Here is a 13,535-nt window from a genome sequence, read left to right as displayed (position 1 = left end):
ACATAAGTTAATAAAAAGAAAAAATCATGCATGCTATAAAAAGTGAAAGTGCATAGTGGAAGCCTGAGCAAATTACATATTCATTTGTGCCTATTATTGAACATTGGAGTCGTAGCAGATTTAGAAATGTTTTTTTGAAATCTGTTGCACCTTCAGAACTTCCGAACTTCTGTGAAAGCCTCAAATTAACCACATTTCAGGTACTGCTGTTAAGCTTATTTCAGACTCACCTCATGAGATGAGAAAGTGGAGTGTCAGAGCATTATAGAAACCAGTTTACAGAATTCTGTCACTACTAACCAAGTGTCCACACTGGAAGGATGTCTGTAGAATAATGGTTTCATGCGACAGTGTCTAAAATTTTCAATTCAACAATTACTAGTTTTCCACATATTTCAGTTTGGTTTCCATCCTTGAAATCAGTCCCTCTCATCAATGTGTTTGGTTGCAGAAAAGGTTGATGAAATGATCCCAGTCTGATTTAATGACTGTAGTACAGATAGAAAAATAGAATGAGAAACTGTGTATTGAAATGTATGTCAGTTTCTTCTGAGGGGCTTATATTTTATCATATTTCATGGAAACCACTGTCAATGACCCAAAACTAGGCATCTAGGTACACCCTATAAGAGTGAAGTGGCCAGAGAGGAGACAGGGCTTATGTTATGCATGCACCAATGTCAAATGACTGGGCTTTTTAAAAATCAAGTGCAAAGTCTAGAGTTTTTTCCAAGGGGATTTTGGGGCTTATTTCATTAGAAGGTGGAACAAGACGCATTGAAAAGATTCTAGTGGAGACATCTATCTGCGCCAATCAATTTAGGCAGTATATAATGGTCACCTTCGATAGCTCTGTTGGTAGAGTGGAGGACTGTAGGTGTTGGGGGCAGTCGTGGGCTGGAGGTTAGGGAACCAGCCCTGTGACCGGAAGGTCGCTAGCTTGATCCCCTGAGCCGACAGTACGTGACTGAAGTGCCCTTGAGCAAGGCACCTAACTCACAGCTGCCCACTTCTCTGGGCAAGTGTGCTCACTGCCCCCTAGTGTGTGTGTTCATTAGTGTGTATGTGGTGTTTCACTGCATGGGTGGGTTAAATGCAAAGGTGAAGTTTCCCCATTGTAGGACTAAAAATAGTCACTTAACTTAGATATGTTTTACACAAAATATTGAAGAATTGAATTGAATTTTGACATCTGAGCTGAAAAATCGGACCTGGACGTATGTGTATTGTTGTGCACACAGTGTGCACACATATTAACATTAACATCTGAACATTTTAAAGGCACAAATTCATGAGTTCCACATTGCATGGAATCGAATTTTGATTTTTTTTGGATTGTTACACCTCTGGTAAGTAAGCTTGAGTATTAAATTGAACATGTTCAAGCATTTTCAAATTTTTAAAACTTCTAATACTACAAACTAGACAGTTCACACAGTTCAGACTACCTTTAAAAAAATCCTAAGCCTTCTTATCTATTATCTCATTGGATTTATATGTTTCTATTAGCTTAGTAACATGCTGTTAAAGTTTCAGCATCATTGAGAATCAGCTCATCCCCCCATGTTGTCCTGTTTCCTCCTGCTCTGACCCCAGTCTCCTCTAAGGCGGTGGTGCTGGAGGAGACCCGCCATCGCTATATTGTATTGCCTCTCATCTGATGATGCTACTCAAAATAGCATGCAGTGAAAGTGCATCCGCAGTGCTCTGTTTGTGTGTTTATATTTAGCAGGTCTGTTGAGCGAAGTGGCACTCATAAAAGGATTGATTAGAGCGGTGGGGCAAAAGTTCCTGCCACTGCTGGCACCCTGGCAGCCATGGCATTGTGGGGTAAAACCCTTGCTGACCCTCCGTCCTTCACCCGTGTCTTGTTCACCTCAGTGCTTGGATAGAGGTATCAGCCCAGCCCACCGCAACCCACAGAACATATTATCTGTCATACTGTCTGTGCTATATGCTATCATGCTATCTATCTACAAGAGTCTGAAACCTTAGAGCAGTGAGAAGAGCTATGTACAGTAAAAACTGAGCCAGCAACTACATGTCACCATTCATTCTTGGAAAGGCTACTTATAAATGTATGATCCATGTTTGATACCAGATGACATGTGTCATATGAGCAAATGGATGTTTTATTTTTGGAAAAGATTTTTAGTTATTTCATTCCAGATTTAACCCTCGGCTGCAGTGAAAAATCTTTTCCAGTCCTGCCAGTGAGACAAGATTCCGTGTTGTTTTTAGAGCATCATTACTTGTCAGGACTTTGAGTTATAGACTGTATTTTTCCAGCAAAACTACAGATATTGGGCTCAGTGGCAAGCTCCAGTTTATCAATGTAGACCATTTCCTTCTCTTATCAAAAACAAGTCCCTAAACCCCTTAAACTCTCCGTTCACTGTCATAACAACAGTATCACTTACATATTCATTTCATAGTAGTTACCAGTTAATTCCTAGTAAATACTGAATAATAAGTTATAATATTAAAAATACACTATTAGCCTAGAATCCAGGGGTTAATATAGCTCAGAAAGGGGTGATTATAGCTATAGACAGTTTTAATGGAGTAGGTTCCTCTGTGGGATGTCAGCAACATCAGTCTAGGTGGCCAAAAGCTGCACAAATTCTTTCAATTCAGTTAAAATAAAACCGATAGAGCCTACATATTGGAGCCAGTCAAATATTTCCTGTGTCCCAATTAAATAAAAACAAGATCACACGGGGATAAAATAGTTTTTAAGTCTATTGCATCATATCTTTTGGAAGCAAGAGCCTTACAGAAGATGCTGAAAATTGATGATCATCTAATAAAAGTATTGATTTAGCTTATTTTAAGTAGTAAGTAACAGTGCTATAAAAAAGCTTGTTATTCCTGATACTCAGGTTACCAAACTAGCTAATGAATGCAAATGACAGTATAAAGGAGTTATGAAACGATGTAGCTGTGAGCAGAACTCAAGTAAAACAATGTCTCTTGGCCCTTTGTATAAATCCAACACTGAAAAAAAAGTTGAAAAAAAGTTGAAAATAAAGTCCAGTGGCCAGGGTACCACACAAAACCAGTTAATTAACAGTAAAGTATGTTTTTCAATGATAAAAATATGTAAATGTACAGTCATTTAACTTCTTAGACATGCTGATATTTCCTATAATTCAACTTGTTTACTAGTTCAACTACTTTTACAATAAAATTAACATCAACAATCATTAAAATGTACACAAATGTATGTAAAATAAAGGTGATTCCATTTCTGTAAATTAACAGCGTTGTTAAAATACAAAATATGTATGGTTTACTTACATGCATTTAAGCTTTTGTTTAAAAAAAATAACAGCATTTTAACAGTGAAAATCCTTTTTTTACAGGGTAATTACATTTTTGGCAAAACATAACTTGTTGTCAATGATTGCACCAATATACTTAACTCACTGTTCTTCAGTGTGGATGATGTTTGGTTAACCCTTGAATGGTCAGGGCCCATCAGCAGGCCCAAAGTTTTATTACACACTTCAATAACCTAAGAATAGCTCAGCTACTTAGCAATAAAGTCCCTGTAGTTACTGAATATGAATAGTATGTAATAAGTCTGGGATTTTAAAGGGTAAATACAAATCACAGTGAATAAGCTGAATCATAGTGATTGTGCTCAGAGACGTTCAGGACTTTTACATTGGGAATTTTGTGCTTGGTCCAGTGGGAGCAACTGGGGGTGCAGGTTTAGCCACTGAAGTGGTCACCCTGTTTCCTAAATGGGCCACATGAATTAAAGGGCAGGGTATGCAGGGCAGCTTCATCAAGCTGCAGAGGAGTAAATACCATGGGATTAGAGAATGAGAGAGAGAGAGACCCACACGGAGAGCACACATCACCCCACCGCCTCTCTCACCAGCCGCCCAATTTAGGGTTGATGGATGAAGGTCCTAATGAAGTCATTCTCCTTTTACAGCCCTTTGCTCTTGTCTGTTTGCTATTGGCGTCTGGATCTGTCTTTGATGGCTTCCTTACGGCCCTAAAAAGAAAAAAAAAGCACAGCACAGTTGCAGCATGGTTTATATCTGGGACAGAAAAATGGAGCCAAGGCTGTAGAAGAGATTTGCAGATGTTTCAAGGGATGAGGGAGCCGTCCGGGACTGAGAGCAGCCATGCGGCTGAGAAGAGAGAAAGAGAAGGAGAGAGAGAGAGAGAGAGAGAGAGAGAGAGAGAGAGAGAGAAGGTTAATGAAAAATTAAAGTGACATTAGCACAAACATGAGTGAGCACACTTAGAGAAAAGCCCAGAATGGGGGAGCCCAAAGAGGGAGGCAGGGGGTAGAAGGAGTGAATGAAAATAAGAATGAAGAGAGACAAGGAGGGAGAGAGAGAGGGAAAGAGACAGAGAGAGGGGTAGAGGAGGGGCCAAGAGGGGAATATGGGGAGGGGAGAGATGGAGATAAATAAAGGGCCTTGCAGTCACCTCCCCCTTTGCTCCTGTGGAGCTGAGTTGCTTGACCCCAAAAGCTTTGTGAGTTTCACTGAAGAAGTAAGAGAGGGAGAGATAGGGAGAGCGAGAGGGAGGGAAGGACCAAGGCGGACTCTCAGAATAAGAGAGTGAGCGAGAGAGGGAATGAAAGGAGAGAGTGAGAGAGAGAGAGGCAGCAGCAGTTGATCCGTGCTCTCCACAGCGTGTCATGGATTTGTGGGGCAGTAGAGCTGTAGTGTGTGGATTGGTCTGGGATTCTGCGCTGGGTCCAGTGGAATAGTAATTGGAATCCAGAGCCTGCTCCAAAGGAATAGTCCGGAATCCTGCTCCTGATCCGGAGCAGTCAGCGTGATCTCATGATGCCTTCCGTGTCCCTCAGCTTGCCGGCAGCGCTGGCTGGCCGAGCACGCACCTGGGTCTGCCTGTCCTGCATGTTCTGGGTAAGCCACAGGACACTGAATGGTCAGCTTTTGATGTGAAGACCCCAAATGAGGGGCTGCTTTACTGAAGACTAAAGGACTTCTGGTTCAGTACTGCTTTCCTATGTTAATACTTGGTGCTGTATAATGTAATTATAGTATAAAACCAATTTTCTTTACTAGAATGGGCAGAGTGTACTTAGGGATTAGGGTTGATGATGTTGATAATACTGCACAAAAGTCAATTTAGCAAGATGAATCAAGATGATTGTGCAACTCTGGCTTGATGCAAAAGTTATCCAAAAGTAGCTTGTGCTACTTTCTGTCACTCTGATAGGGCTGTATGCTTTCTTTCTCTCCTCTCTCTCCCTGACTCTCTCTCTCTCTTTCTGCGCTCATGGGCCATGGTGATCTCCCCTGACCCCTGCTCTTTTAATTAGCATTCTTCTTTTGAGAATGGAGTGGAGAAAGATCCCAAATCCCTTCTAAAAGCCCAGTGTCCTGTCACTGATTGACTGGATAGAGAAGCTGAGCATTTTCAGTGCCCCCGTTTGGGGGGCTATGATTAAGGGTTTAGACTCCTAAACCTCTGCTGCTTCCAGCAGTGCGAGAACCTGCCTGGCAGGATGAGTAAAGGATGAGAGGAATTGGAGTCTGCAGCTGCAGATGCAATCATATAGAAAGGAGAAGATGTAGGAAACAGGCATGCTAAATGAAACAGATGTGATTTATATGCTAACAGGGTATAGAGAGAAATCCCTGCACTGAAGACTGTATCTGGCAAGTGTTTGATTTGCCTGTCGATGACAGAGAATGAAATGAGGCTTCCTACCTGGGTGGGAAGGGCAGAATGTATAAAAAATGAATTACATAATAGAGTGGAAATAGGTGGAATATTATCCAGTAGGTAGAGGAACATCTGAGAACACATTTCCTCAAAACATGCTGAATTATAAATGAGCTATCTGAGGCTCTTTGCAAAAGACAATAAAAGTCTCCCAGGTCGCTTAAACGTCCATGGAAGTAAAAGTAAGTGGAAAACTGTGAAGGTTATTTGCAGATAAAATCAGTGGTGTATTGACCAGTGAGAGGACGGGTTGTATCATTGCCACTTGTGTGGCTTGTTGATAAAATCTCCAGTCTGCAGCTCATTGAATGTAACTCTGACATCATGAAGACCTCTGAGACGAGGTGTTACTTACAGATAGGCTTTTTGCCACTCGGCCAAAGCAAATATTGACCCACTGCTGAATCCCCAAGTTGTCAAAGAGGTCAAAGAGCTTAATGGGATGATCAATGTCCATTAACCCACGCTAAATCAATCTAGAGTAAACATGAGGCTAGAGGACACTGCTTTGTTTTGGTTTTGGTCTGCAGACCAGAGACCCTGATGCCAAGGCTGTATGGAAGGTTCATGCTGAGTTTGGCTCCAGGCTCTTGCATTTCCACTTGTAGAGTGATGGGACACCCCTGCCAAAAATTCAAGTCAGTTATCATCTAGATCAGTAGAAGTTAATACTCATTTATAAAGCATGAAGAAGGAACCACTGGTATAACCTAATGATGCTTGAGCTCTTTCTTCCTTGCAATATGTCAGTAGGAAAAGGTTTCCTACTTTTAGTCCTCTTGTTCTCTTGTGATTTTCACCAGCTAATGCATCTCAGGCCTTTGAAGTCTTTCATCATATGATTTAATGGTAATACTTTCCATCGGTTTTGTGCGCTCATGCTCAGTGATTCCTTCAGTCTCTGGAATTCTGGCAAATTTCTAATTGCAACATCTGGCTTTGGATAGCCGTGATGTTAGCAGCTGTGTACATGTATTTGTATGTGTGTGTGTGTGTGTGTGTTTGTCACAGTCAGAATCAGAACGACTGTCTTGGTCAAATATGCTTACATGCACAAATAATCTCTTGTGGCAGAATTGGTGCTTAGCAAACAAATTATCTGAAAATTCTTCTTGGGGATACAAAAAGTCCATCCATCCATCCAATTCATCCATCCATTCAGCCAGCTGTTATCCATCCTTCTAAATATATATATATATATATATATATTACACTACCATTCAAAAGTAATGGAATTATCATTCAAACATTGGAAATCACTGTTTTCAATAATATAAAACCAATTCTGTGAAGATACATGTATAAAAGTATTCTAATATAATATTACTTCACAACTCTGCAGGGTTTAACTGATTTGTAGGAAGCTGTAAAATAAAGAAATTTCTTGTTTGTCCACATAACAAGCCTCATTGTGAATCTCTGATTTTTGCTCAGATTCAGTCTTGGTAACTTTATGGTTCACATTTGTGTAAAGACTTAATACTGTCATTAATGTGAAGGAGCCTGTGTGCTGAAAGGACCCGCAAGCGCACATCCTAATCAATAATGTCACATGAATGGACAATGTGTGTCATGAACAAGAAACCAACCAGCAGAAGGCGTCAACTTTTATTTAACTTAACTTTATGCTTGTATTTGAGCAGTGGTGATCACATCTGCAGGCAAATAACTAAGCAAACAAACAAACAAACAAATACATTAAATACTTTCTGGTGAAATACTTTTTTGTCTAGGACAAAGTTTTCAATGTCCTATTATTTTTGGATAGAAAAACAGCAGTTATTAATATGACACATGATGTCAAACATTCAGTGTGTAGAGTAACTAACTAACCAAATGAATAAGTAAATAAATAGATAAATAAACTAAATAATCAATTTATAGCCACAACTATGTATGTCACAGCAATATAGACCATAAGGGATATGACTGTAGCATATATGTGAGTCATTGCACCAGTTTGCGCAGTGAAAAGTGAAACTCTGAGTTGCGGTCTACAGGGAGATTTTTCACCCCTCTGACTACATAAAAGGCTGTTTAACCCTAGCCAGGTGATTTATGATGTGAGCCCCTCTCCAATCTCCCCCCAAGTGAGGTGTGGTCTTCTGCATGCTTCACTGGGCATCTGCCCTCTACACACTACAGCTCTGCAGTGCTGGATCTGCAATCTGGAACCTCTCCTGTCCCGTCCTGTTTCTTGTCCGGCCCTCTCCTCCACTGGCTTCCTTAGGTCCATCATATTTCACTCTGTGCTCTGCTTTTTTCTCTCTCAAACTTTCCCCAGTTTTCTTTCACAGTCTCTCCTTCACACTCATAGTCTTTGTCTTGCTGCCGTGCCAACTTTTGTCTTTTTTCCCAGTCTCGTCCTCTTTATGTGTCTGGCTCTTCACCTCTTAAACTCTCAGGGACCTGTATGTGGGTCCACAGTCCAGTTCTTCACTCCCATAACTACTTATATACTAGTTCCATGGTAGTTACTGTATAAGTCCCAGTAGTTACTGAATAATAAGTCTTAAGATCAATAGCTGAATAACAAGTTTACAGTTTAAGTAGTTAAGCATTATCTGTGTCTTTTAGAATCTTCATATAACATACATTTCTGGGCTCCATTTATCGCTCTTTCACCATTGCTTGATGATGTGGTTTCCTCAGGTTCTTATCCAAGTACATGTCTGAGAATGTAAACATTTGTTTAGGGTGTCTCACCCAGGGTAAAACAAGTGAACAGCGTAGTCGTTCCCAGCGCCGCTAGCAGTGTTTGTTGGCTGGGGAGCAGAGGCAGTTCATAGGCGATGAGATGTATCTGATGCTTTTCCTAACCAGTTCCTGTCACTCATCAGAAGTTCATTAAAGTCTTGGCAGTGGTTCTCGGGGCTTATAGGGGATGTTTCAATGTGCATCATATGGTTTTCATCATTTCTGAACCGCAGATGATGATTCTCCACTGCTTACTTCTTTTCTCTCTGTTGGGGGTATTGTTTGATGTGACTTCAGAATTGTATTCATTAGAAATAAAGTCTTTTGTGCACAGAGTGCTACATTTTAAATAAACAAAGCATGAAATAGCCTGTGTGAACTCACTATCTGTAACAAAAGGCAAAAAAGTTGCTGCCCTGTTGTTTAGGGAAACATAAGCTAAAACTGTATCCCTTTGTTTGAATGGAGTTTCCAGAATAGAACATCCATGTTTTTGCCTCCAGATTCCAGAAATGGGACGTCTGCTGGGGCTGGAGGCTGCTCTTTAAGGTGAACTGATCACACTGGCAGATGTGGACCTACAGCCAAGCCCTGTGTGTAGCTATATAGATAATGGGACAGCTAGCTTGGATCCCTGATGGACAGAAAGTTTTTTTTTAAAGAGATGACCCCTCTCTGCACACAGAATGAATCAGGTGCTGAAACCTGTTTGTAATTACCTTAGGAGAGGATGGGGTACCCAGGCCCCTAAGTGGGACCTCCTAGGTGGTCTTTTTTTGAGAGAGAGAGGCCCCCCTTTAAGAGCTCTCTTTGTTCTTTTAGTACATACTGATATGGCCTAAGGTGCAACTTTGCATTAAGAGATATAAGTTAATACCTGTGGGTTTGGACAAAACCTGCATAATGTAATGTTTAGTTTGGTACAGGACCATGTTGCTTTCAGATGGCTGCATACTCTGTTCTAAAAGGTCTGAAGAGGTAAAGCACTCTTGTGCATTTCATGTGTCTTTGACATTGATCTGCTTCCAGCATGGTAAGGTGTAGTAACAGACATTTTAAGACTTATTTTGGTAAAATTCTTTTGGTAACTCTATCTTATCAAGGCTATTTCCCTTAAAAGGACTTGTTGAGTTTGCACTGTAACATGAAGCATAGACCACAATGTTCTAAAATTTTCCACACTGTAATTACAACATGTTTTACTCCAAGGTCAACACTTAGCACTTAGCCCTCAGGTGTGTTGCAGGCTTACTGTTTAGTAACTATAAATTATTCAGTAACCACTATGAAAGTTATACGCATTAATGAGCCAAAACATTATGACCTAATATGCTGTTGGTCCTCCACGTGCCACCAAACACTTCTGATCCACCGAAGCACAGACTCTTCAAGAGCTCTGAAGGTGCCCTGTGCTATCTGGCACCAAGACATTGTCAGCAGATCTTTTAAATCCTGTAAGTTGAGGTGAAGACGGCACAGATCGGACTTGATGTTACAGCAGGTCTGACAGATGCTCAATCAGATTGAGATCTGGGGAATTTGTAGGCCAGAGCAACACCTATAACTCGTTGTTCTTAAACCATTCCCAAACAATGTCTGCAGTTATGCAGGGTGCGTTATCCTGCTGAAAGAGGCCACTCCCATCAGGGAATACCATTGCCATGAAGGGGAGTACCTGGTCTGCAACACTGTTTATGTAGGTGGCACATGTCAAATTGACATCCACATGAATGCCCGGACCCAGAGTTATACAGCAGAATATTGCCTAGAGCATCACATTCCCTCCACCAGCTTGTCTTCTTCCTGAAGTACATCCTGGTGCCATCACTTCCTCAGGTAAATGGTGCAGACTTGCCAGATCATTCACGTGATCTGAAAGAAACTGGGACTTATCGGACCAAGCGCCCTTTTTTCATTATTTCAAGGTCCTGTTCCAACACTCGTGTGCCTATTGTAGGTGCTTTTGATGGTGGAAAGGGGTTAGCATCGGGCACTCTGACCACAGCCCTTATACACAGCAGGGTGTGATGCACACTCCTTCCGTAACCATCATTAAAAATTGCTTTGAAATGTGGCACAGTGGCCTTTCTGTCAGTTCAGAACAGACCAGATCAGGGTGTTGGGTGCCCGATGACCTGTCACCTGTTTGTTCCACCTTGGAACAGTGTTGGTAGGTACTCACCACTGCTGACCAGGAGCACCCCCAACCTTGCCGTTTTGGAGATGCTCTGACCCGGTTGTCTGGCCATGACGATTTTGTCCTTGTCAGTCTCTTAGGTTTTTATTTGTCCCGCATCCAACACTAGACTATGAGAACCGGCTGTTCATTTACTAGTAGATCCCAGTCCTTGACAAGCATTGTTACCAGATAACGTTATTGACGTTATTCGCTTCATCTGTGAGTGGTCATTATGTTTTGGCTCATCGTTGTATAAGTTATGCAGTTATGAGAGAAAGAAATCAAAGAGCCACATACAGGTCCTTGTAGTTTAATGGGTTAAACGTGATGCCCTAAAAATCTTTTTATGGTTTGAAATGTAATTACATTTTTATCTGTGACGTCCCATTCAAATTTATTTGATCTCGTACTGGTTTTAGATGAATGCTGACAGCCACTGATTCTGCGATCATCATATTTGGCCTCAGTTCTCACCGATGAGTGCATTCAGTCTGTAAACTTATTTTCTGGCACCACAGCGCTGATCAGTAATGTGATTAAGTTCATTCTCAGTCAGCTTGAGCTCAAGTAAGGCTGGCGCTCTTTTGAGACTAAAAGCGAAAGAGACTTAGCTACAGGTCCTTTCTTAGTAACGGACACTCCAACCACGTTTCCCTCTCTAAATTAGAAACAGCTGCCCAGGTACATTGAACCCGAATTCGACTTTTGTTTATTTACGCTTCTACGTTGGTCACAGAATATGGCCTTTGTGAGAGAGACTGTTTATTTGGACATGTGCTACAGTCTCCACTTCAAACACAGATCAAGCTAACCACTTAATTTAGTTTCTCCCCCAGGAACCCTTGAGAATTTCTTTTTCTTCGTCTGTGTTAAAGGGCTGAGTGTGAAAGTCCGTTTACGGCTCATGTGATGTGTGTTCGTTGACCTTGCTCAGAACATCTCTGGACCTTTTTACCAGGTTCTCCAGGTGTTGCTTCTGATTCATTAAACATGGCATGTCCCAGAAGTCTCAGTAGAGAAAAATGATTATACCAGACGAAAGAGCTTCTAGTTTATGACCCCATGTCTAGTGCAGAAGTTACTGCATTTCTGGTTAAATGTTTCTTTATTGAGATAATGAGCCCTTGTTGTGCTGCAGTAATGTCGGGTCATGCTGAAAGCAAACAATATCTTTTCTTCCAACACCTAAATCACTGGCAGAGAGCTAAAGAAATGGTGGGAAACCTTCTTAGACATGTATATTTTTATAGTCCTGCCTTCATTTTCCTGCATTGCACAACCAACACTATTTATTTTCATGGACCTTTGTGTCACCAGGGCTGGAGAAACAGAGCTGTATTTGGTTTTGATAAACATCCATTCTGATTGACTTTGAAAAACATGCACCTTAGCCAAGATTTGGGGGTCTATAGAGGTAATATGTGTATCTCAGCTTTCTTGAACTACCTTACATGGCTATGATTAAGCCTTTGGACACAGTCCCGTTCGAAACCATGCATGTGCCTTGAAATACCGTTTTTGTAGTGTAATAAATTTGGAACACTTTTCTTGATCTAATCATGACTCTTTTGTTTCATGAAACACTGCTATAAAGTATTTTTTTGTTCTTTTTGCCCTGAGGCTGCTTTTACAAAGTATGAAATTACATTACAGTGCAGATATGCATGAGAGTTAGGCATCTCTAACAGCCAACTGCCATCCATCTTACTTAGACTAATGAATGCTCTAGCATAAGTTTACCTCCTATCATTGGATTAGGCTGGATTTGGTTTGCTCCAGTTTTTTCAGTCAGTTTTTGAATATCAGGTTAGGCTTGAGAAGAGCACCTACTGTACCTGAAGAAAAAAGCAGGAATGGTCATCAATTTTACTCAAATTGTACTTGTTTGACTGAGTTTTTGGTCTGACAGCTGTGGGTTCATTTACTACAGACTGGTTGTTGATAGCCATAAAATGCTCACTTTGAATGCTCTCCTGATCCGCTGTGAATCTTTGGGGGTGTGGGAGTGGAGGGGGGCGATGCTAATTCCCAGGCTCCAAAGGGATGGGCATACCAGCCAAATCTCCCCGTTACTGCTCCTGATGGACTGTGAAAAGGGCAGGATTTTTGTGCAGACTTCTAGATGACTGAGTAATTTCCTCCCAAGGATCCGCTCCCTCTGAAGGAAAATGCACCTCAAATACACGTGGGATCAGAGGAAGAGGGAGAGAAGGATAGAGGGAGAAACTGGAATGCCTGGAGAGCATTTCTTTACTAAATGAAAAGCAGGTGACTGTTCCGCATGAGCCCAGTGGACGGAGAGGTCACATTCCATTCTTCCCTCCCCTGCATAAAGGGCAAATGGAGTGATGATGGACCCAGACCCATCCCCATTTTGCAGCAGGTTGCAGAGTTCTTTTATCAGGAGGTTCTTGGACTGACCCATAGCACCTCATCCGTGGGGCACACTCTAAAAAATAAAAGGTTCTTTTGAGTAATGCCATAGAACAGGGATCGGCAACACGCGGCACCGGAGCCACATGCGGCTCTTTTACTGCTCTGTTGCGGCTCCACGGCAGAATTAGATTTTTAGGTAAAAATAAAATAATCCTCTGTTGCAGTAAAACAAAGCTCTGCTGATCATTCTAACACACTTTTAATAATAAATTGTCTTAAATGCCGGAGTTTATGTAGCCTATATCTGCTAATTCACCAACCTTTAACCCTGAAGACTGGTATGCAGCCTGCTGGTCGCCATAGCAATGCAGACAACAGTCTCGCCTAGCTAGAAGCTAATGAAACATCAAAGAGAAAGATTTAAGACCAACATGGATAATTTGGAGATGAATGGATTTATTTGCACTTATAATCACTCAACTGATTTCCTGATACATTTAATCTGCAATGAGAAACTGTCAAACACTAAAAAGTCACAAAGCTGTCAGCTTCTCTTTCA

The 13,535-nt window shown here is 41.3% G+C and overlaps 1 protein-coding gene across 3 annotated transcripts in view; it reads left to right on the top strand.

The window, feature by feature from the left end:
- The window catches only part of tns1b (tensin 1b), a 229,136-nt gene that overhangs the window by 30,479 nt on the left and 185,122 nt on the right, over positions 1-13,535 (top strand). Inside the window, exon 1 of one of the 3 annotated variants that reach the window (XM_036569569.1) lies at positions 4,431-4,898. The exons of the other annotated variants lie outside the window; for them this stretch is intronic. Coding sequence (XP_036425462.1) covers positions 4,815-4,898 — 84 coding nt within the window. The 5' untranslated portion in view covers positions 4,431-4,814. Of the gene's footprint in view, positions 1-4,430; positions 4,899-13,535 lie in introns of those variants that run through there. 3 annotated transcript variants of the gene reach the window in all.

This window comes from Colossoma macropomum, unplaced genomic scaffold (genome assembly GCF_904425465.1).
Source record: "Colossoma macropomum unplaced genomic scaffold, Colossoma_macropomum, whole genome shotgun sequence".
Classification (NCBI taxonomy): Eukaryota; Metazoa; Chordata; class Actinopteri; order Characiformes; family Serrasalmidae; genus Colossoma; species Colossoma macropomum.
The sequence above is the reverse complement of the archived record's forward strand: the minus strand, read 5'-3'. Positions and strand labels throughout refer to the sequence as shown.